This window comes from Anser brachyrhynchus (assembly GCF_964034855.1).
Source record: "Anser brachyrhynchus genome assembly, chromosome: 3".
NCBI classification, from domain to species: Eukaryota; Metazoa; Chordata; class Aves; order Anseriformes; family Anatidae; genus Anser; species Anser brachyrhynchus.
The window spans coordinates 60,121,913-60,142,604 of NC_137696.1; the positions used below are offsets into that span (position 1 = coordinate 60,121,913).

The 20,692-nt window shown below is 47.8% G+C and overlaps 1 protein-coding gene across 6 annotated transcripts in view; it reads left to right on the forward strand.

Moving 5' to 3' along the window:
• The first annotated feature begins 483 nt into the window (after positions 1–483).
• The window catches only part of ARID1B (AT-rich interaction domain 1B), a 326,453-nt gene continuing 306,244 nt past the window's right edge, over positions 484–20,692 (forward strand). The window contains exon 1 of one of the 6 annotated variants that reach the window (XM_080585917.1): positions 484–3,598. In XM_080585917.1, the coding sequence (XP_080442043.1) occupies positions 1,769–3,598 (1,830 nt within the window). In that variant the 5' untranslated portion in view covers positions 484–1,768. The remainder of the gene's footprint in view (positions 3,599–20,692) is intronic. The other 5 variants (XM_080585915.1, XM_080585913.1, XM_080585918.1 and 2 more) reach the window with 5 other exon arrangements.

The window sequence follows — 20,692 nt, forward strand, 5'->3', positions numbered from 1 at the left end:
ACCCCTTTCCAGCAGTTTGCATAGAACTGCAATTTGTTGTTGTTACAGACTGTAATGACCCTTGGGTATGCACCTGATTCCCCCCACTAGACTTACTCACCATTTTTTTCCCCCACTCTCTGTTTTTCCAGTAGCCAGATAACATTTCTGCACTCGCAAAGAGCACCAAAAGAAGACAAATACAACTGTAACGAAGTGTTATCAAGGTGGACTTGATGAACGCTGAGACTTTCCAAAACTGGCTCCATAATTGAAGTCCGAATATTTCCGACTTTTCAGACAGAAATAAAATTAATAAGCGTTGGAATCACACTGTTCATACATTTATCAGTGATCTTTGTGGGTAATTCAGCATTAGAGCATGAAGCTTCTGCTCTTTAATGTTTCCACAGTGGGCACAATGAAGCCTACCAGCTCATGACGGCGTCGCTCTCAAGATGCCGCATTTTGCTCAACCGTTATTATCGAGTCTCCTATTTAGCCATTTTGAAATTTGAAAGCGTGGTTACCTTTGGCAGAGTGCACAGAAATATTCATCTAAAGCAGCGCATCTTAGCCCCTTGCTATATTGAAAATGTTTGCTAATGTCCCGGTTTGCTATCCACGCTCATAGCAGGGTATTTGATCTCCCCGATGCTTTCATTAGTTTAACGTAGTGTGTGACTATTACTTTTTTGTATACCGGGGTATCATTTGTAGTAAGATAGCTATAAAAAAACCCCTCCAAGCCGTCCTGAACGATGGCTCAAAAATGTAGGTCATCAGCAACAGCTTTCCATTTGGAGCAAAAGTTATTTGGATGACGTGTTTTGATTTTTGTGTGTGTGTGTGTGTGTATTGCTGCTCTTTCATGAATGTCCTGCGCACGCTGGAAAGCACATTGTTTCGGGAAACAATTACGGGACTGCGGACGCCTCTCTCTCCCGCTGATCTGCGGGGAACATCTTGGGGGCGGCCCCGCGTGCGGAGGCGTAATTAGCGCGGATGACCATTAGGCTGGGGGGACAGCTGGACCATGTGGACACAACCGCGAGGATGCGGAATTTGGGTTAAATTTTAGAAACGTCTGCGCACAAAATGGGAAAAAAAAAATAAAAAAAAAATAGGGGTTAAAAAAAAAAAGGAGGAAAGTGCGTTTTTCGGTGAAATAAGGAGCGTTTCCCTGCCGGGGGAAAAGCGACACGCTGGCTGGGGGCTGCAGAGCGGAGCCTCCCCAGGTTTGCCCCTCGGGGCCGCCCGCTCCCGGTGCCCCCCCCCCGGTGTCCCCGGGGGCGGCGGCGGCGGGGCGCGGATCCGCGCGGCGCGGGATCCAGTCCGCGTTTTGCGGGTGCGCGGGGCGCGGAGGGGGCGATGGCTGCCGGGGCTCGCCCGCCCGTGCCATGCTGGGCCGGCGCGGCGCGGCCGGGCGTGCGCCTACCCATATCCGGGCTGGGGAGGAAAGGAGGGAAAAAAAAAAAAAAAAGAGAGAGAGAGAGAGAGAAAAAAGTTTCGTTTAAACCCGAACTCGCGCACACACACACGCACAAAAAAAAAAAAACTTTCAGCGTGAAATCGCGGAGCGGGAACGGGCGCGGGGCGCTGTGAGCGGAGCCACGCGTGGCGCTGCCAGGCCCCGCTCCGACCCCCTCTTTCTGAGGGCGGCGGCCCAGTTTTTGTTATTTTTATTTTCCATTTTTTAATTTTTTTTAAAAACTTTTTATTCTACCCCCCCCCCCCCCAACCGCCGCCGGCGTGCCGGGCCCCCCAGCCCCGCGATGCCGCGCTGATCATGGCCGCGCAAGTGGCAGCGGCCCCGGCGGGCGCCGCCAAGGGCACGGCGCCGAGCCTGCCCGCCGAGCGCGGGCCGGGGGGCGCCGGCAGCAGCCCCGCGGGGGCTCCCGGGGCTCCCGGCGGCGTGAATAATGTAGAGCAGCGCGTCCCGCACCGCCGGCAGCGGCACGGCGAGCCGCCGGACATGGCCAATAACGCCGCTCCCGCCGCCGGGAACGGGAACGGCTCCGCCGCCGCCGCCTCCGCCTCGGAGCCGGCTGCGAAGGAAGGTGGAAGCTCCTCGGCGCTGCCTCCGCGCTCCTCGCCGCCTTCCTCCTCCTCCTCCTCCTCCTCCAACCCGGGCCCGGCCATGGAGACGGGGCTGCTCCCCAACCACAAGCTGAAGAGCGTCGGAGGCGATCACCCCGCCGCGCCGCCCCAGCACCACCACCACCACCGTGCCCAGCACCCGCAGCACCATGCCCACCACCACCACCGTGCCCACCACCCGCACCACCACCACCACCAGCACCACCACCACCACCACCGCCCGCCGCAGCAGCAGCAGCAGCAGCAGCAGCAGCAGCAGCTAAATCAATTCCCGCCGCCGCCGCCGCCGCAGCAGCCGCCGCCTCAGCACCATCCCGTGCAGAATAACAACAGCAGCCTCGGCGGCGGCGGCGGCGGCGGCAGCAACAACAACGGCGGTGGCGGTGGCGGCGCTGCTCAGCCCAGTGCAGACATGGAGCAGCAGCAACATGGAGGAAAAGACAGTGTTTTGGGCGCTCAGGCCGAGCCCCCGCAGCAGCCGCAGCAACTGCTGAATAAAGGCGCCGACGAGGAGGAGATGCCCGGCAAAATGGGCGAGCCCATCGGCGGCCGCTACGACCACCCCGGCTTGGGACCCCTGGGCGGACAGCAGCAGCCCCAGCAGCCGCCCCCGAGCGCTGGGAGCGGCGGCGGCGGCGGCCTCGGCGGCGGCGGCGGCGGCGGCGGGAGCGGGGGAGGCGGCGGCGGCCCCTCCGCGGTGGGTGTCTCGGAGTTCAATAGCTATTATGGCAACGCTGCCCCTGCCCCTGCCAGCAGCGCTACGGCGAGCCGCGCCGGGCCTTGCTTTGATCAACATGGCGGACAACAAAGCCCCGGGATGGGGATAATGCACCCCGCGGCGGCCCCCAACAGCATGGACCCCCTGCAGAACTCGCACGAAGGGTACCCCAACAGCCAGTACAACCACTACCCGGCCTACGCCCGCGGCCCCGGCGGCCCCGGCGGCGGCGGCGGCGCGGGCGGCGGCGGCGCGGGAGCCGTGGCGGCGGCGGCAGCGGCGGCGGCCGCCGGGGCAGGCGGCGGAGGAGGCGGCGGCGGAGGAGGCGGCGGCGGAGGCTACGGGGGCTCGGCGGCCGGCTACGGGGTGCTGAGCTCCCCGCGGCAGCCGGGCGGCGGCATGATGATGGGCCCCGGCGGCGGGGCCGGCCTCGGCAAGGCTGCTGCCGGCGCGGCGGCGGCGGCGGCCGGCGGCTTCGCGCGGTTCTCCGGGCAGAACCAGCACCCGTCCGGGGCCACCCCTACCTTGAACCAGCTGCTCACGTCCCCCAGCCCCATGATGCGGAGCTACGGCGGCAGCTACCCCGACTACAGCAGCCCCAGCGCCCCGCCGCCGCCGCAGCCCCAGCCCCAGGCAGCGGCGGCCGCCCCGGGCAGCCAGCAGGCAGCGGCGGGCATGGGCATGGGCAAGGACATGGGCGCCCAGTACGGGGCGGCCAGCCCGGCCTGGGCAGCGGCGCAACAAAGAAATCACCCGGCCATGAGCCCCGGCAGCACCGGGCAGACCATCAGCAGGACGCAGGTAACCAGCCCCCCGCGCTCGATCCGCCGCGGCTCCGTGCCGAGCTCTCAGTTTCTTTATCCCTCACTTTCCTCCCCCCCCCCCCTTTCCCTCTTTCTTTTCTTTCTTTATTTTTTTTTGCTTTCTTTTTCTTTTATTCACCCCCCCCCCCCACTCCTGCGGGGCCGAGCCTGCCGCTCGCAGCCTCCCCGGCGCGGGTGAGCGGCGCGCAGCGCACCGCCCCGCCGAGGCTGGAGGGAGGCAGCGGGGAGCCGCTTTCGCCGCCGAAATGGGGCCGTTGGCGAACCCGCTTCAGTATTTTTTTTTCCCTCCACTCCGAAATAGCGATGGACAGGCGCGGGGCCCGGCGGAGGAGCGGCTCGGGACGAGGGGGGGGCATTTTTGTCAGAGCTCCCGCAGGATGATACTCGTTATCTTCCAGCAGGGCTTTTTTCTTTCTTTCTTTCTTTTTTTTTTTCTGTTGTTGTTTTCCTCCTTTCTCTCCGTGTAGCCTGGTATTTTTTCGTTTATTTATTTATTTTTTCCCCCTCATTTATTTATTTATTTATTGGATTTTTAAAATTATTTATTTATTTATTTATTTATTTATTTATTTATTTTGCACGGAACGAGTTGCGCGCTCCCCTAGCACAATTAGTTTCGTCCCCGGCCGGCTCTCCGCGTCGCAAAGCCCACTAAAAGCAGCCGGATCCCCCCTTTTATATATATATATCTATATATAATATATTTTTAATTTATTTTTTTTTCCTTTTTTTTTTTTCCCCCCAACCCCCCCATCCCACACCCCTCCTCTCTCTCTCTCTCTGTGTGTGCGCCTGAGTCACCGCGCTCGTGCGGCGCCCCGCCGCCGCGCTCGGCTGCCCCGAAAACCGCCTTTTTCTCCCCAAAACCCCTCGGCAGCCCGAGCCGGGCCTCCCCAAGCCCTGGGCGGCCGGAGCGGGGCGCGGACAGGCCGCTGGCGGCCGCTCCCTGTCCCGGGGGGGGGGCTCCTGCCCCGGGGGGCCGGCGACTTGGGGAGGGAGGGGGGTGGGGGTACCCCGAAGCGGGGTGGGGGGGGCGTCCGAGCGGCCGCCTTGTCCGTGCGGGGGTCGCGGGGAGCCGTGCGCGGCGGCGGCCGGGTGCCGCTGCTCGGCGAGGCCGGGAATTTGAATTGTGGAGGTAAACGGGCCGCAACCGTCTCCAGACAGCTGCCTCCGAGCTGACACCCGATCTGCCGCCTGATTGGCTCCCCGCTCGCCAGTGGGCACTTGGCGCCGCCGATGTAAATAGCAGCGCCCGCGCCCCGCTGACGGGACGGGGCCTGACGGGACGGGGACGGGCCCCGCTGGCCGGGCCCCGCCGGTCCCCCCCCCTCCGCCGGTCCCCTCCCCGCGGTCCCCCTCCGGGTGTGACGGAGCCGGGGGAGCCTCAAGCCGTGCCCTTCGAAAACCGATTTGTAACGTCGCGGGCTGTGGATGTTACGCAAGGGGCTAGGTTTCTGTGTAAGCCAGCAGAAATACCCTCCCCAACGTTGACTTCGCTTGTGTGAGCTCGGTGCCTAACCGAACGCAACCTCGTCCGCACGTAGCTGCGGCCCCGGAGTGAGAAAACAGCACGTATTGCACGAGGAAGGCGAAAAGGAGCCGTCCTGTCAGGCACCTCGTCTCCGGAGAACCCAGATAGTTAGGGGGGAGCGGGACGGAACCGTGGCCACGGCGCTGCAAGAAGCACCCGGAGCTGTTGATCTCGTTGTTCTTATACACAAGCCTGAGATTACGCTTGAATTCTCACTAGGAGAGTGAGTCGTGTTAAATGGAGTAGGGCATTAGAATTTTATGGCTTGCTTTTCCCTTCAACGAGATCTTTCTGTTAAATCTTTCAATAGCTTTTAGCAGTGAGGACTAGCAGGAGCAAACGCAGGTGGACGCTTTTGGGGTCCTCAGACAGCTGGATCTTTCTATAAAGTATGTTCTTCAGTGAGCAAAACCTGGAGAAAACGTTGGATGATATCACAACTGGTGTATTAATCCTAAAAAATAATCATAGAAACCTTGGACAGGCTGCCTGTGTGTCTTTGCCTACTTCCAACGGAGCACTCCTGTCATGTTTTATAGATTTTATTCCACTTCCGTATTATTTCTTCCAGGGAAGTATGATTTTTTTTTTGTGAATGTTGATTTTTACCTTTTTAAAATTTGCAATGATAAATGGGGTCACTGGAAGCCATCAGATAACAAGGCTTCATGTGCATACCCTTTCATAATTAATCCAAAAAATTCTGCATTGTTTGCTTGCTTTTAAACACAGGTAGTTCACAATTCGTGCCTTTGAAAGCTGGGAAAATTGTAGTCCAATAGAGATGGCACATGCTGCTTCAGAGTGCTATTTCTCATGGCAGAAATTGTTAAAAGTATTTTATTTTTATTGGCGTGAGAGTAAATTCATTATGTCCTCAGTATGACCCTTAGAAATGCTTTCTTGTATTTATGGGTTTATGTCCTCTCTCACAGGTTTTTTTGTTGTTGTTTTTTTGTGTGTGTATTTTTTTTCTGTGGTACCGTAAGAAATAGGATGCAGCCTAGAAAGAACAGTCTTGCAAGGGCACTATTCTTTGATGTTTTTACTTTTATTTTTTTCCTCAAAATAATTGTAATAAAGGCAACTCATCAGTGTTCTTTATAATAAGATTTTTCCATCTAAGTAGTAAGCGGTCGAGATAAGATTTTCTTAGATTTTAATTAATGTTTTTAATGTAGAAAATGGGTTGTATAAAATAAAAAATAAATACTTGCTGTTAGCTTACAGAACACAATTATTTCTGTACGTTGTCTTTTGTTTTTAATTCCCAAGTGGCCACCTCCAGGTATGTTGTAGCAGTAAGTAGAGAAATTGATTGCTTTTTGAAAGAGTGAGAGGGAATATTCAGTCCAGCGTTCGAACGTAAGGCTTCTCTCTTTTTTTTTTTGATAATCACCTGTGCGTATGCTGTGTATATGTGTATACACACATTAGAATACACTCACTTGTCATGTGTCTTTGCAAAGCAGATGATGATTGGCCCCACGCCTATAGAAACTATTGTGCTGTGAACAGAAAAAAAAAAGGGTGGGGGGGGACTGTCAGTAGGCTACAGCATCCGAGATACTTGCTCAGGAAATTCTTGCCTCAGCGTGGGCAATTTTTGTAAATGTTCAGGACTGTGGCGTCCCACTCTGCGCTGAATTCTGTGTTTGTCCAGCCTTTTAAATTATTTAAGGAAATTTTGCTTCAGTTTCATTTAGTGTCCTTACCCAGCAGCGAGATGAGATCTGTAAGCTCGAAAATGAGGCCTCTTGTTTCCGAAGAAACACACGTTTTCAAAGCAGATGGATCTTGCTCATGCTGATATGTTGATGCGATTGTGGAGGAGTTTTGTGATGCTAGTACAGTACCTTGTCACTCAGTTATTTTGATTATCGACGAATTCCTTGGCAGTGTACAAATACTGAACGTCCTGAGGCTCCTTTTCTTCCACAGCTCCGATTTGCGCTGCAGCAGCTTAACACGTTAGGTGGCCTATCTGTGCGCTGTACGTACCTCTTTCTCCTTTGTGCACGTGCGTAAGGTTTACGAACACCTTACACAGAGAGAGAGAACTTGGGTCTTTCCGGGAGCACCCACGGAACACAGGGTGCTGACCTGGTGTTAGAAAAAAATCCGTCGAGCTGCTCTCAGTCTCTGTGCGTGTGGATCAGTCGTCTGTTTTGCAACAGAGAAACTCGGAGTGTGCCCCATTCTGCAGCTTTTTGTGCCGAATAGGTTGCCTTTACCGGGAGTTCTGGCTAAGTTGGGGCTGCGGAGTCCCGACCTGTGTCTGAAGGCCATTAAACAGCTGTTAGTGTGGCAAATAGATTCTTGATGTCTCAGCGGGAGAATAAAATACATTTTTCCCTGTGCGTTTTCGAATAAACAGCCTACTATTCACATAGCTTCTATTTAGAAGCTGCAAATAGCAGTATTCTCAGTTAGTAGCATCTATATATATATTATGACTATGTATTTGACACTTTGTGGTTTGGTGTTCAGTTATTGGTTTCTGTAGCATCGCTTATGTGCCTACATGTTGAACAGCAGGACCCTGTCTGCAGGGTACAGCAAAGGAGGAGAGATGCAGACCCCGTCCGCTGTCTTACCACCTCCATCGTGTTACAGTTCCACCAGCGAGTAGTCAGTTAGCATCTTTCTGGCATTCTGATCCAAATCTGGGGGGAGGAAGCACTAATGCATTAATCTGTCACTAAATTTTCTAGTCACATGTGTGACACAAAATTTTTGAAATTACTGAGTACGGTCTGTTGGGTGATGCTGTTTCCTTCTGAAATAGTATCTTAACTTAAAACTAGGTGAAATTCATGCCATGAAAACAAGCTTTAGCTACTGATAGATCTGTTTCTTTCTCACATTTGTGTCTCAAATATTTCATCATCGGTATTTTGAGATTCCCATTGCTAGCATGAGGACGGCAGTAGTTTATTTATCATTATGTCCTTAAGATTGTACCTGTGTCCTAGCGAGTTACATTTCATTACTTTTTCAAAATGTGCCATTTATCAGGAGGCTTTGAAGATTCTCTGTGGATATGTAAAGCAGTGTTGCCTCACTTGCTGTGCATGCACGCTCAAGGCTTCAGAATTTCAGTAGCATGTGTTTGTGGTAGGCTAGCTAGCTGGAATGTATTTTAGAATTGTGATTATTAAGGTACTTGGGAAAAAAAAAAAACTTTTTCTTTCAATTTTGGGGCTATTTGCATAGTGCTAAATACATGTTTTGGTAGGATTGAATGAGGACTTTAATTAGACTTAAATTAAAAGTATACCTTAGTGGTTTTCGAATTTGTTTTGAAAACTGGTAATAGAAAAGTGGTATCAAGCAGCATTGTTCCTGTATTGCAGAGAAAAGCAAATAAATTTAAAACGTGAAAACCTTGTGGAGCCAATCGTATTGGAGTAAAATTTACTTTAGAGAAGCCTTGCCTGTTATTAAATGTAAATATTATATTTTGGTAAAGCCGAAGGGTTTCTGTACATCAGGTGCACATTTTGGTGTTCTGATCATGAGGCTACCTTCTGAATTTCTCTGATACATTCCTGTTACCCGGTCGTACGCGTTCGCACTCTTGTTTTACACGCAAATGCTCACGTGCTGGCACAGTGCTGCGGCGGTTGAGTTGCTGGTGGGCCAGAGGATTGCTTTTGTTTTTCTTCCAGTTCTGGGACTGTGGCATTTAGTGGCCAGCGGGAACACGTTACCTCTGGAAAGGCCACATCCACCCAGGATGGTATTCTGCAGCCGTCGAGGAATCCTTAGGGATCAAATTATCCCGAGATACCTTTATAATTTGCGAACAGCGCATTTTGGGGACGGTGGACGAGTGATGCTCCCAGACCTACTTCTAGCTAACTTTGCTCTCTCACAGCAGCGTTTGCGCCGCACAGAATCCCGCCCGCGTTCCTGGCACTGCAGCCCGCCACGGTTCCCTCTGTTGTGCAGGGTGGGGACACAGCCACGTAACGCGTACCTGCAGGCAGGCATGCCTTGGCACAACTGGAAGCGTGCTTCTCTCGGGGATAAATACGGCCTCGGTGCCATAAACATTAGCTTTTGAATAAATCCAGTCTTACTGTGATTGCATTGTGCTCTGGGAGAATGCGAGTGTTACAGGCATCCATTTACTTTCTCTGTTCAGGCAGCTGAAAAGGCAAGTGGCTGAATGAAACGAGGGATTTGTCTGTTGTGGCAGCGCAGCATAGGCGCCCTTTAAACCAAAGGCACCGTCACCTGAAATTCAAGTATTCCTCACGCCGTTTTATGATTATGTACTCAGTGTCATCCATATAAAGCCACTGGGTTTCTCGCAGAAATTAAGCTCTGAGGAGAACTGGGCTGAACAAGTGTCCAGGAGCTCAGCTGGTGCTGCAGAGCGTGCTTCCTGATGACTGTGGTGTAAGGAGTGCAAGTACATGCTGGGGGGTGCGGGGGGCGTGCGCAGACTTCCCTTGCCACCAAGTCCCGTCGTTTTATCTGGCAGACAAATGGTCTTCATTTTTTAAAGTGGACAAATTTGATCCAGAACACAGCAAGGCGTAATGAACACAAAGCGCAAGAAAATTACAAGCGACTTTTCAGTTTAGAGCCTCACTTTATCATAGGCGCTGCCTATATTCCTACTGGGAAAATGACGAGAAGCTGAGTCAAGGTGTCCTTCTGTCCCAGGCTGTGTACCTTTCTCTTTTTAAAGAGAAATCCTGCTAATGGTGTCTGTGGAAAAAGCTTGGAGGAATCTGGTTTCAGTTTCAATGCTTTCTGGTGGGGGGTAACAGCAAGCATCAGTCTTACACCCCTTTGACTCTGAACTTTGAGAAGAGACATTTTTTTGTGTGTGTACAAATCACAGTTACTGTATCTTGCTTAAAGATTGCTTTTCAGATGAGAATTGTTCTTGTAGCGAGTATAAAGTACCTTTTAGCAAGCCCTGTATTCCCTATATAGCTTCGTCTGAAGGCACCTGCAACTATTTAGAAAATTGTCTGATGTAAGATCATTATCCTGATGCTATTATCAAAATGTTTCATTTATATGTTTATTAAAACCGATGCGGAATCTGTGTAAAAGTTTTCAGCATGCATGGTTTGAAAGAGTGCTGATATATAGTGCATTTATGCTCCAAGTGCGGTGGGAATGTTAATTCTCTAATAACCACCAAGCCAAGTTGTGAGGCTGCTGAATTTCTGAATGGGCAGCAGCTCATCTGTGGGTGCACAGCAGAGTTTGGTGGTTCTGCAGCGTGTGCGAGGAATTGCTTTCAGTACAGAGCTATCAGCGTTTGATCTGCTTTCATATCACTGCTTGCATTTGAGTCATGGTGAGCCTGGTAAATCTGTCAGGAGGACTGAGCATGTTTAGAGGTGTGTAATCTATTTATTCCTTTCCTTTCTTCAATTTCAACAACTATTAGTTAATCTTTCGCACCTGGGCTTGCCAAATTGCCCAACGGTGTTCTGCCTTTAAGAGTTCGCTGCTGGCCTGGCTCTACCCTGCTTTGTAGCCCTCTCAGGTTCACAAAGGCATGGGGTTTGGGCTGGTGAGCTGGTGGTTGTTTGTGGAGATGTTCCTGGGAGCTGCAGGCCATCTCACCCTCCTGCCTGTGGGGCTGTATCCCTGGTTTCCCCATGGCCTCCCCCTGCCATCCCCATTGGCCTTTTTCTGACTACTAGAGCTGCTGGTGAGGGGGAAGGAGTTTTCTGCTATTTTTTTCTGCTGTTAAAAAATAAATCAGGTATACGTGGGGTTTTTGATTGTTACTTCTTTCCTTTAGCATGTTTGCTCAGAAAACAAACAAACAAAAAAAAAAACAAACAAGAAGTTTAGGAAAATTCTCATCTAAAACTACTAGTAGGAGCTTGTAAGCTGTTACTTTAGGCTGTTACACTTTTTCCTTGAGAGCTTTCCTTGGAATTTATTTTAGGTGTCTGCTTACTGAAAAATAATTCTGTAGCAGGTTACTGTTGAATGACAGTGGGTTTTTTTTACCTATATTAGCTACAAAATGGTTTATACTCTGTGAAGTTATTGTATCGAGTTTCTTGCCCTTTGAAGACCATGTGGCCAGGTTTGCTGTTGAGGCTGTGCAGTTAGGTTCGGGCGGCGAATTGCTTCCCTGGCTAATAGCTGCTGTGGCAAAACCCTTCCTGCTTAGCTTCCCATTGGGGTGGTAGTGACTGCTCTGGCAACGCAGCAGCCTCTCAGGGGTCTGCAGCTATGGCTGCTGTGATACAGGTGGGTGCCTGAGACCTGCACCAGGTAGGCTCCTTCCACGGCATGGCTTTGGTCACACCTTCAAAGTGTGAAGTAACTGTGATGTGCAAGATGTGAAGGGCTTTCTTACTGCAGCCAGCTGTATAGGGGACTGCGCTTTCCCAGAAAGTCCTGAAAATTAAGCTGCTTTTTTTTTTTCCCTTTCCTTTTTGAGTAAAGAAGGAGAATTGATTTAGAAAATCCCAAAAGGAAACCCTGTTTTAAAACATAGTTGTAGTCATGTGTACCATTCCCAGTGCGGACATGCTTAAATTCACAGATTGATTGAAATGGAATAGTGCCTCTTTTGCACAAGCAGTGAATTCAGCCGTGGCAAGTAAATTACGTGACTTCAGAAAAATGGTATTAAGTAGAGGTTTGGTGCGGGAATTCTGCATAGCTGCCCGCTGACTGCATGATCTAAAGATAGCTGCTTTGACTGGAGGATACCTCAGTTTCCCTCTGTAGAGATAAGGATAATATTTGCCTTTTTTAATTGTTTGGGATCAGAGTGCTGTTTCAATATACAGTGCCAAGGAAAATAATTAGGCAGCCTAAGTACTTGCTATGTGTGAAGGTATTCAGTCTGTATTGTACCTTCCTTTCTCTCTCTCTTTCTCCTTTTTATTCATTTATTTTTGATTTGGATGGGATCTGAGCTGAGGTGTTCCCAACACTGATCATATTATTTGGCTAGATTGTCAGACTTTGTTGTTTGTAAGCAGGATGCTGAAACATCGGCGCTGAAAATTACTTCTGAAAGCAAAAGGACGGGATTTGTAGTTCTTAAATTTTATTCTTTTAAAGTTAAAAATAAAGATAAGGAGGTTTGTTTTGACAGCATCAAAGGAATCTGCTGGTTTATTTGCAGCCTTTGATTTGGGCAGAATGTAAGGAGTTCTGTTGTGTGTGCGCGTAGCAATTTATGCCGTGAATATTTTGGATATTCTCTGTTGATATGAAACACTAGTATCGATGGCTGGCTTTCAGGCGTGATTTATGGAAAATAATAGTGCTTCCGTGGCTGACTCCTTTGCGTCTCACCGTTCCTGAGCCACTCGAAATCCCCACGTCCACACAAACGAGGGTGGCCCTCAGGGGTGCCGCGGCTTCGGCGTACTTTGTGAGGGGGCGATGGCGGATTTGGCTGTCTGAAGAGCAGGAGGACGGCGGTGGGGGTCGGGAGGTGCTGCTGTGGGGTGGCTGCGGGCAGGGGATCAGGACCAGGGTGCAGCACCCCGCAGCCCTCGTGGGGCCGGCCCCGCTGGCCTCCTCACGGAGAGGCGGGGCGGGCCGGGCCGGGCCGCGGGGCCGTTTCTAAGCGTGGCGTTGGTAGCGCCTGTGGAAGTTTCACACATGAAGCAAACTAGTTAGCTTGTGCGGCGTCACATGATCAAAATATTTTCCCCCTCGCCGCTGCCAGCAGCTATCTATTGCTTTTCAACAACCTCGCTGGCCGGGCGGCGCGCCAGGACGCCGGGACGGCCCCGTGCGTGCGCGGCTCCCTCCTCCCTGCCTCCTCCTCCTCTTCTTCCTCCTCTTCCTCCCCAGCCGGGCAGCTTCGCCCCGGGACCTCCCCGCTCCCCCCAGCTCCCGGCCCGGCCGGGTTTGCAGCCCTGCCCTGCTGCATCCCTCCCATCCCCGGGCGCCACCGGGGGCAGCCCCTCGGCCCGGCCCGGCCCGGCGGGGTTTTCCTCCTCACAGACTCCAAGACCTACCTTTTCGGTGATATTTGGGGAATTTTTAACTTTCCGCGGAGCGCTTTTTTTGTTGTTGAGCATGTGGTATGCAAATACAGGGGGAATAGTACTACAGAGCATTTTGTTGTGGTTCTTTTAAGTATTAAAAACACATTTTGCTTTTCTAATAAACCCCATAACCAGGCCTTTTAATGTTTTGATATAAATAGCAATTACACTAACTGAGATCCAACCACAAAGAAAAAGAAAACACTTAAAATCATTCAGAAGAGAAATTCCCAACTTAATTGAGTTCTTCCTTTAAAGACGAGGGGCTGGTGAGGCAGCATCTGGAGCGAGCTGCTCTGTGTTGGAGAGCCACTTTTGTGGCGTTCTCAATGTGTATGGATGCCAATATTTTAAAAAATAAATAAAAAAAGATTATTATTAGTGTGGGACCTGAGTGCTGCAACAGTCCAAGCTGTCAGGGGTTTCGTGTACGAATGCTGTTGGCAATTGGAGCACCCCTTGGATGAACTGCAACCCTCTGTAAACTTCAGGCATTTTGCTTGGTTGTCACGCGTGTTGGGGCAGCGTTCAGGGGTTCAACTGAATGTGAGGATCTCGCCAAATGCAGTGCTTTTTGAGCAAACTGCCTGCCCCCAGAAGGTTCTGCATTGCCCCCATTCCTCCTCGTAATTCTTCAAAGCTCCCTTCCCTAGGAAGCTTCCCTGTTGGGAGGGAGGCCGGAGGGGGCCTGAGTGCACTGTCCCTCCAGGAGGGTGTGGGCAGCGTCACGGCACTGGATGCCCTCTCCTCTCCTTTTTCTGAAGATGCTAACATTTACATGTCAGCTCTGTTATGGGATGTGGTTGCTCAAGGCTTTTCCTCTGCTTTTTCGCCTGCAGGGAGAGTGAAATGTGGTTGTCGAGTACTTGTCTCATTTCTTTCCTCAGCAGAGCTCTGCCACTTTCTTTTATCCAAACACTGTGATCTTTTTTGTTCCTTTGTCTTGTGTGATACTTTGTTTTCCTTCTTTAAAATTTCATGTTATTTCCAAATTCATCTTTCTCACTTTCCAACTCATTGGAGTGATGGAAAAGCCATCCATATTATCTTCTGCCATTTTAGAGTTGTGTGAAAGCGAGCAGTGTGACCACATATCCAGGGAGAAGATAGCTTTTGAGTGACCCCGGTACCCATCACTGCCTCCGACTTGCGTTTGCTCCTCTCTGTCCTCCAAGGAATCTGTGCACAAAAATGGGTAGAGAATGAATGACAGCGGGGAGAGTGAGCTCACTAGACAGCCGCCTGTGTAGGCAGCTCTCCTGGCAAGAGGTTAAGTTGGGTTTGAAAAAACAAAACCCCAAATCCTAATAGGATTAGAAGGAGTCATAAAAGTAGCTACCTGTGGGTGACGGTGACATTTTTTTCAGGTTCCTCTAAAGCTGATGCTCTTATGTAATAGTGGACAGAGGGAAAAGAGGGAAACAAACGAAGGAGACAAAAGACAAAATGTAAATGTGACACGGACAGTCTTTCTTTTTCCCCTGACATGGCAGTTGTAGTTAAAAATCTGTTTGCCCAAAAGATATCTGAAAATGTCAGCGTGAAAATTGAAGTGTGGTGTTGCACCACATCTAGAAAGTGTAGAAAAGACAGGACCTGAGGAGAGGGGAAAAACGTTTTGCATCCAGTTGTTTATGTTAAGTAGTGAATGTGATGTGCTAGAAGCAGTCTGTGCAGTTTCATAGTACCTAATATTTAATTTCAGAATTTCTTATTCTTTTCATAAGATTGGGGCGTGGAGGGAAGCACGCTGCCATTAATGTTTGGTTGTTATTACACCATACTGCGTTTTCTTTGGGGATGTTTGTTTAAGACGGTGAATGAAACCTGTTTAAAAGTTAGTTAAGGTGCTATCATTCTTCTAGGAAAATACCTTAGCAATTCAAATAAGAACAAAGGCCCATTTCTCCTTGCATGGTGACTTCTAAATTCTGCTTTGCTTCTAAAAGGACTGAGATGTGTCTCTGCAAAAATTCTTGTTCCTTAGAGAAATCTCAGGCTTGCCTGTGATAGTTACTGGTCTCTTAGCTTTAAAAAAAGCAAGCGTCTGACTCATCCTGATTGTTCCTTCTCTCTGCTCCAATTCAACTTTTTTCTTTTCTTTGGGTTGATGTCTTCGCTTGAGGAGATGGAGAAAGAAAGTAGATGCTTCTTGTTAAAGGCTACAGCTGGTCATGGTATCATAACGGAAGAGTCAAATAATTATGATTTCTGATCGCTCTCATTTTTTTTTACATTCTTGAAGTCCTTGAGCACATAGATTTGACTTATTTTAGCAAGTTGTCTCAGCCAGAGTGCCAGGAATACGGAGAAATGTAGTTTTCTTCTTAGAAATGGGGTTATCTTAGGTGCTTATTTTGGGGTTTCTTAGATGGAAGGAGACAGCATTTTTTCCCCCAATTTATATCTGATACAGACCATTCAGTGACATGTTTTGCCCATTCCTCTGATATTCTGTGGATATTCCTCTGAAAGGCAGCTTATTATTCGCTTTGACTTCTGAGGATCAGGAGCTGAAACTAAGAAAAAATTAGCAGGAGAAAGGTTGAAACACATAAATGTACAGGACAATATGTATTGAACTAAACAGGCATGTGCCTTTTGTGTAGCCATCAAGCCAGAATTTCTTTGGGGAGAACTGAAGTCAACTCAAAGGTGTGGTTTGTTTTCCCTGTTTGTTTGTATTTCTCTGTAGCTGCTTCTTACACTGCTTGGGCACTCTATCATAGAACTGTGTTGCTAAAAGATCTTGCACCTTGTAGTGAGGTTCATGGTCATATGAAGGTGATCCAAGACTTTACCTATGTCAAAAAGACCGGTCCCATCCTTTTATCAACTCTCTGCTGCTTCCCTTCTGTCCTAAGGTGAGCCTCATCAGCTCGATGATTTGTGCGAAGACAAATCCCCCGAACAAAACCCACGAACGATTAGCTTTCAGGTCAGCCATTGAGCTGATCTGACTTGCAACATGGTTTTGCAGGGCCAGGGCAGGCTCCCCCCAGGGTGGGGGTCAGGGCAGGACATCCTCTCTGGATGGTGCTACAGAACTGAGTCAGCTTGTGCTCCTTGTGAGACTGCATCTTGAGCATAAAAGTACTCTGTGTATAAAGATGGATGTTTTAATTTCTTGATGCTTCTCTGGAGCAGGGAATCATAGTTACTTCTCTTAAATAGAAAAGAAACTGAGGCACAGAGTGAAAAGAGACTTTCTCCCCCCCCCCGCGCCCCAAAGATGGTAATTACAGAGAACGCACTGGTTGCAGTGGCTGAATAGGCATTCAGTATCTTCTAAAAGAAAAACCAAACAAAACCCCCAACAAAAACTGTCTTCCAAGGGTGGGACTCATCTGACCATATGTATTGCAGGCATTTATACCTGATCTTATTGTGTGGGCTTGTCTTTGGTGTAAAGAAATAGTCATTTCTTGGCATGAATCATCTCAACCTGAAGCAGGCACGTAATACAGGTCTAATGAGTCATGCTCCTAAAGCTCCGCATTTTCTCACTCACTGTAAAGAAAGTCTAAGCTGATAAGTTCAGGTGTTGATGCCAAAGGGGAGGTGAAGTTAATTCCTTCCACTGTTTGTAAAATTTTCAGATCATAGAGGTAAATGAATCCAAGTTTGTTTGGAGTTGTGGACTAACCTTTCTCATTACCTTGGTAAAACGTTAGAACTAATGGTTTTAATAGCCATTTCTTGTTAAGCTTAAGACGCATTGATGTTCTTTTTTTGTATGCCTGTTCAGAGATTTTCCTGCTGTTGCTTTTGTTATACATTAATTTTTTTTTCCATGTAAGAACTGTCAGTGTTTCTTTTCAAGAGTATTTGTAGACGCAAAGCATTCTGTCACGTCTGAAAATACTGGGATGAATTTTCGTAGCACTTGACCTAAACATTTAGGTTTGCAATTTCTGTGCATAGATACAAGCTTTTGATTTGGAATTGGGGCAGTGATTTTGTCCTGCAGGTATTGCTCCACAGTCCATTGAAAAACTGCATGTGTTGCTGGTGCTCAAGCTAAATGGACCCATCCTTGCCATAGCTGCCCACAGTGGTGCTCCCGCTGCTCTCCAGCCCTCCCATCAGTGATCCTGGTTCTGTGGGACGACAAAAATGTGCATGTAGTGAGTCCCTTATTGGTTCACAGGGGCTGTGCTTTTGGTGCAAGAAGGGAGGGAGCCCACCTGCGAAGTGGAGAGGTGCCACTGAGGGAGCCTGTCTATGGGAACAAACGGGTCGCCTACTGGGGACGTGATCCAGAACCAAAATTAAGGAGCCTGGTGTAATTCAGAGGGATAATGTTCTTCTGAAGTACAAAAGAAAACATGGGGATGACTATTCTGCAAAGAGCTCTTTCATTTTTAATGCATTAAAAAAAAAGTTGAAAAAAACAGTTAAAAAACCAGTTTTTGTAAAAGGGATTTACCCGCACTTCTTACAAAATGGTTACCATAATCCTTAATTATCTCTAGGGTCACTTAACCTTTCTTAGCAGAGTGTTTAAAATGCCCAAACTGAAGTATTATGCCATTAATAATTTCACTGACATCTCTGTGGCAAGGTTTCCTTTCTCTTCTTTCTAAGTTTTGGAGGCTGGCATAACGGGTATTTCTGTTTGCTCCCTTTTTAAGGGATCTTTCTCATAAACAGTGTCAATTTATTCGGGTTAAGCTTAGGTTTTTTGAGCTCTATATCCTCTGAAAAGTTGTATGTTTTCAAAAGAGTCTGAGGAGCCTTTTGTAGTTTCAGAGTTTGAAGTTCAACTAGTGGCATGGTTTTTAGATGTACTTCCCCCCCCCAGTATGTATGAGGGTGGAAGGAGGAAGCACGGCTTCCTCAAGGTTGGCTGAAATGTTTTAACTTCTGTAGCAAATAAGGTGAGGATGAAATTGTCCAAAGGATAGAAACTAAATTATTGAAGCACTGACTGTTTTAAAGTAGCTGCAATATACTGTAAAAGGCGAGAGTCTTTTGTCAAATGTGTAAACAGCATCCTATTCTTTCCTTGAACCGGGTTTCTCACCACTTGCTTTATGTTATGGGAGCCTAAATCAGTGCAGGAGCTATCACAGCCGTTCTCAAAGTGTTGGTTTATGATGCTTCCACCGGAAGAATAATCTGTTACCATATAGGATAGTAGAGAGAAAAGCATTTGCAAGGAAGATTAATTGAAGTAATTCATCACTTTAAAATGAAGAAGGTTCATCAGACAAAAATAAAAGCGAAGTGTTTCATGTGCCTCCATTGGAATTTGATAACCATTTGTTTTGCTAGAAAATGTATGTGGACTGGGCACCTAGTGCTTGTCTACAGGAGGAAATTTACCAGTACAACTATGTGCTATAATTATATGCTATAATTATGCCAATATAACTCCCTATGGAGATACTCTTATACCAGAATAAGAGTTTTCGTGGTCTATCTTATTCTGCTTCCAAAGCACGTAGGCTTAAGTGGAAAAGGGTACTCTTATACCGGAGCAAGCCTCCACACTGAGTTAGTTATATTGGTATAATTATGCATTTTTTTTCCTTCAGTGTAGACAAGTCCCAAGTGTCTTTTCAGCTTTGAACTTTAGTTAAGAATTTCTTGGTTGTGATAAGTGTCTAAGCATTTTCATAGTACATTTTTATAATGGGGCTTGGGTATTTAAACCAATTACTTAGGCCAATTAACGTGTTCCTAGGTTGCAGATAACAATAAGATATAAAAAGAGATCAAAATTCATGTTCCTAGCTGCTTGGATATACCTGCATGTTTTTTCCCCTCTCTCTGGTCTTGCAGGTACTCAGTGTACATTGCAACAGGTGGAATAGTCTGTGGCTGTATAATAAATTCTGGCTGGACACTCTCTGTCTCCTGTTTCTCATTATTCCTTGCGTTTTGTTGTGCTGTTTCTAATTGCACACGTCTCAGAGGACCACAGAAAGAGGCTTCCTTGATGAAGTTGGAAAAAATGCTTCCAAAAACATGAGTTGTTTGGAGAATTACTGAAATCTAATGACTTACACACAAGGCAGGACCCTAACTGACTTGCTAGGCACCAGTTGTGCAACAAGCAGCTCAAACTGGATGCAGAGAGAAGGCAAGGTGTAGGTGCAGGTCTCTTCTGGTGCGTGGTGCAGTCAGAGGAAGGCTGGTGATGTCCAGAAGATGTTTGATAGGGGTGATCTCTCTTGCCTGGTATGGTCAGAAGTGGGTAGCTAGACCTGGGTATCGATGTGATCAGCACCTTGATGTTGGTCACCTACTCTGGTTCTCTTCTACCCGTATCTCCTTTGGTGCCTAGAACACAGTGCGCTCATCCTCACCTTCACATCTCCCCAAAAACAAATTGCTAAATGCTTCTCGTTTTAGCAGTTTCCACAAATGTCAACATCAATTCCTTAGTAACAGTTTTTCTTATCTGTCTTTTTTACTTCTTACTAAACTGTTTTGAAAACGCCTTTTTTTTGTCCCCTTGCTTTTTTTATCAATATTTTTAGTATGTCTGTAGCATTATAATTTCCATGTTGTTTCATTATGCCAGAAGTTGAGGATTATGACTTCAAATGAAAGGCAAATTGCAGAAACAGGAGAAACCTTAAAATAAAAAAGATGATGTAGTAATATCCAAACCATAGAAGAGCAAGGCTGGAAGGGACATCAAGAGGTCATTTAATCCATCCCTCTGCTCTGAGGCAGGATAAGTTGGGCATAAAGCATTCATGACGGATGTTGCTGTATCCTATTTTACTGTAGTAGTAAAACATTGAGCAAAAAGGAATGCTGAAAGTTATTTATACATATGCTTCCCCCCCCCCCCCCCCCCCCCCCCCCCCCCAAAAAAAAAAACCAACAAACTTTTTGCAAGATAGAATTAGTGAGAGCATATGGTGGTTCATATAGGATTACTTTAAGTATCTGGGTTGTTTCTGGTTTCTGGAAACTTAATGCTTTCTGTCAAAATAGCCTAATTATGTTTGTGCAGTGTCAAGTATAATACCCATTTCTAAAATTAACTGGTAGTCTGTTTTTCAGGTATATTTATTCCTGAAATTATTCTTTTTCTGTGTTGCCTTTGTAACGAGTGTCTCATCTTCCTGTGCACTGGGAGATTTAGTTGAAGAATGCATAGGATTTCCTTTTCATATTTGACAGTATTTCTGGTGTGTAATCAGTTTTGGTTTTCCTTTTTTATTTAGTTTCTTTTCCTATGTGAAAGAACTGAGCAAAAAAACTAAGGGTGGGAGTGTAAAGGGAGAAGGGGAAGAATGTACTCAAGAAATCATAGTAGCTGGCAGAAGAGCCGGGTTTAGCTATAATCCCAGGTTAGATATGAAGTGAATAACGTGGCTTTAAGAAAAGTTTTTTTTAAGAATAAAGGGAACACACATTTCAGAGCCTTACACGTGGTATCTGCATCTCTCTAATTCTAAAATGAAATTTGCAAATGAGCGTCAGATGAATAACATCTTTCTAAATTGAACAATACCTAAAATTGGAATTGCAGAAACCCTGTTGCTAAAATGAGTCTTTGGGCTTGTTTGCT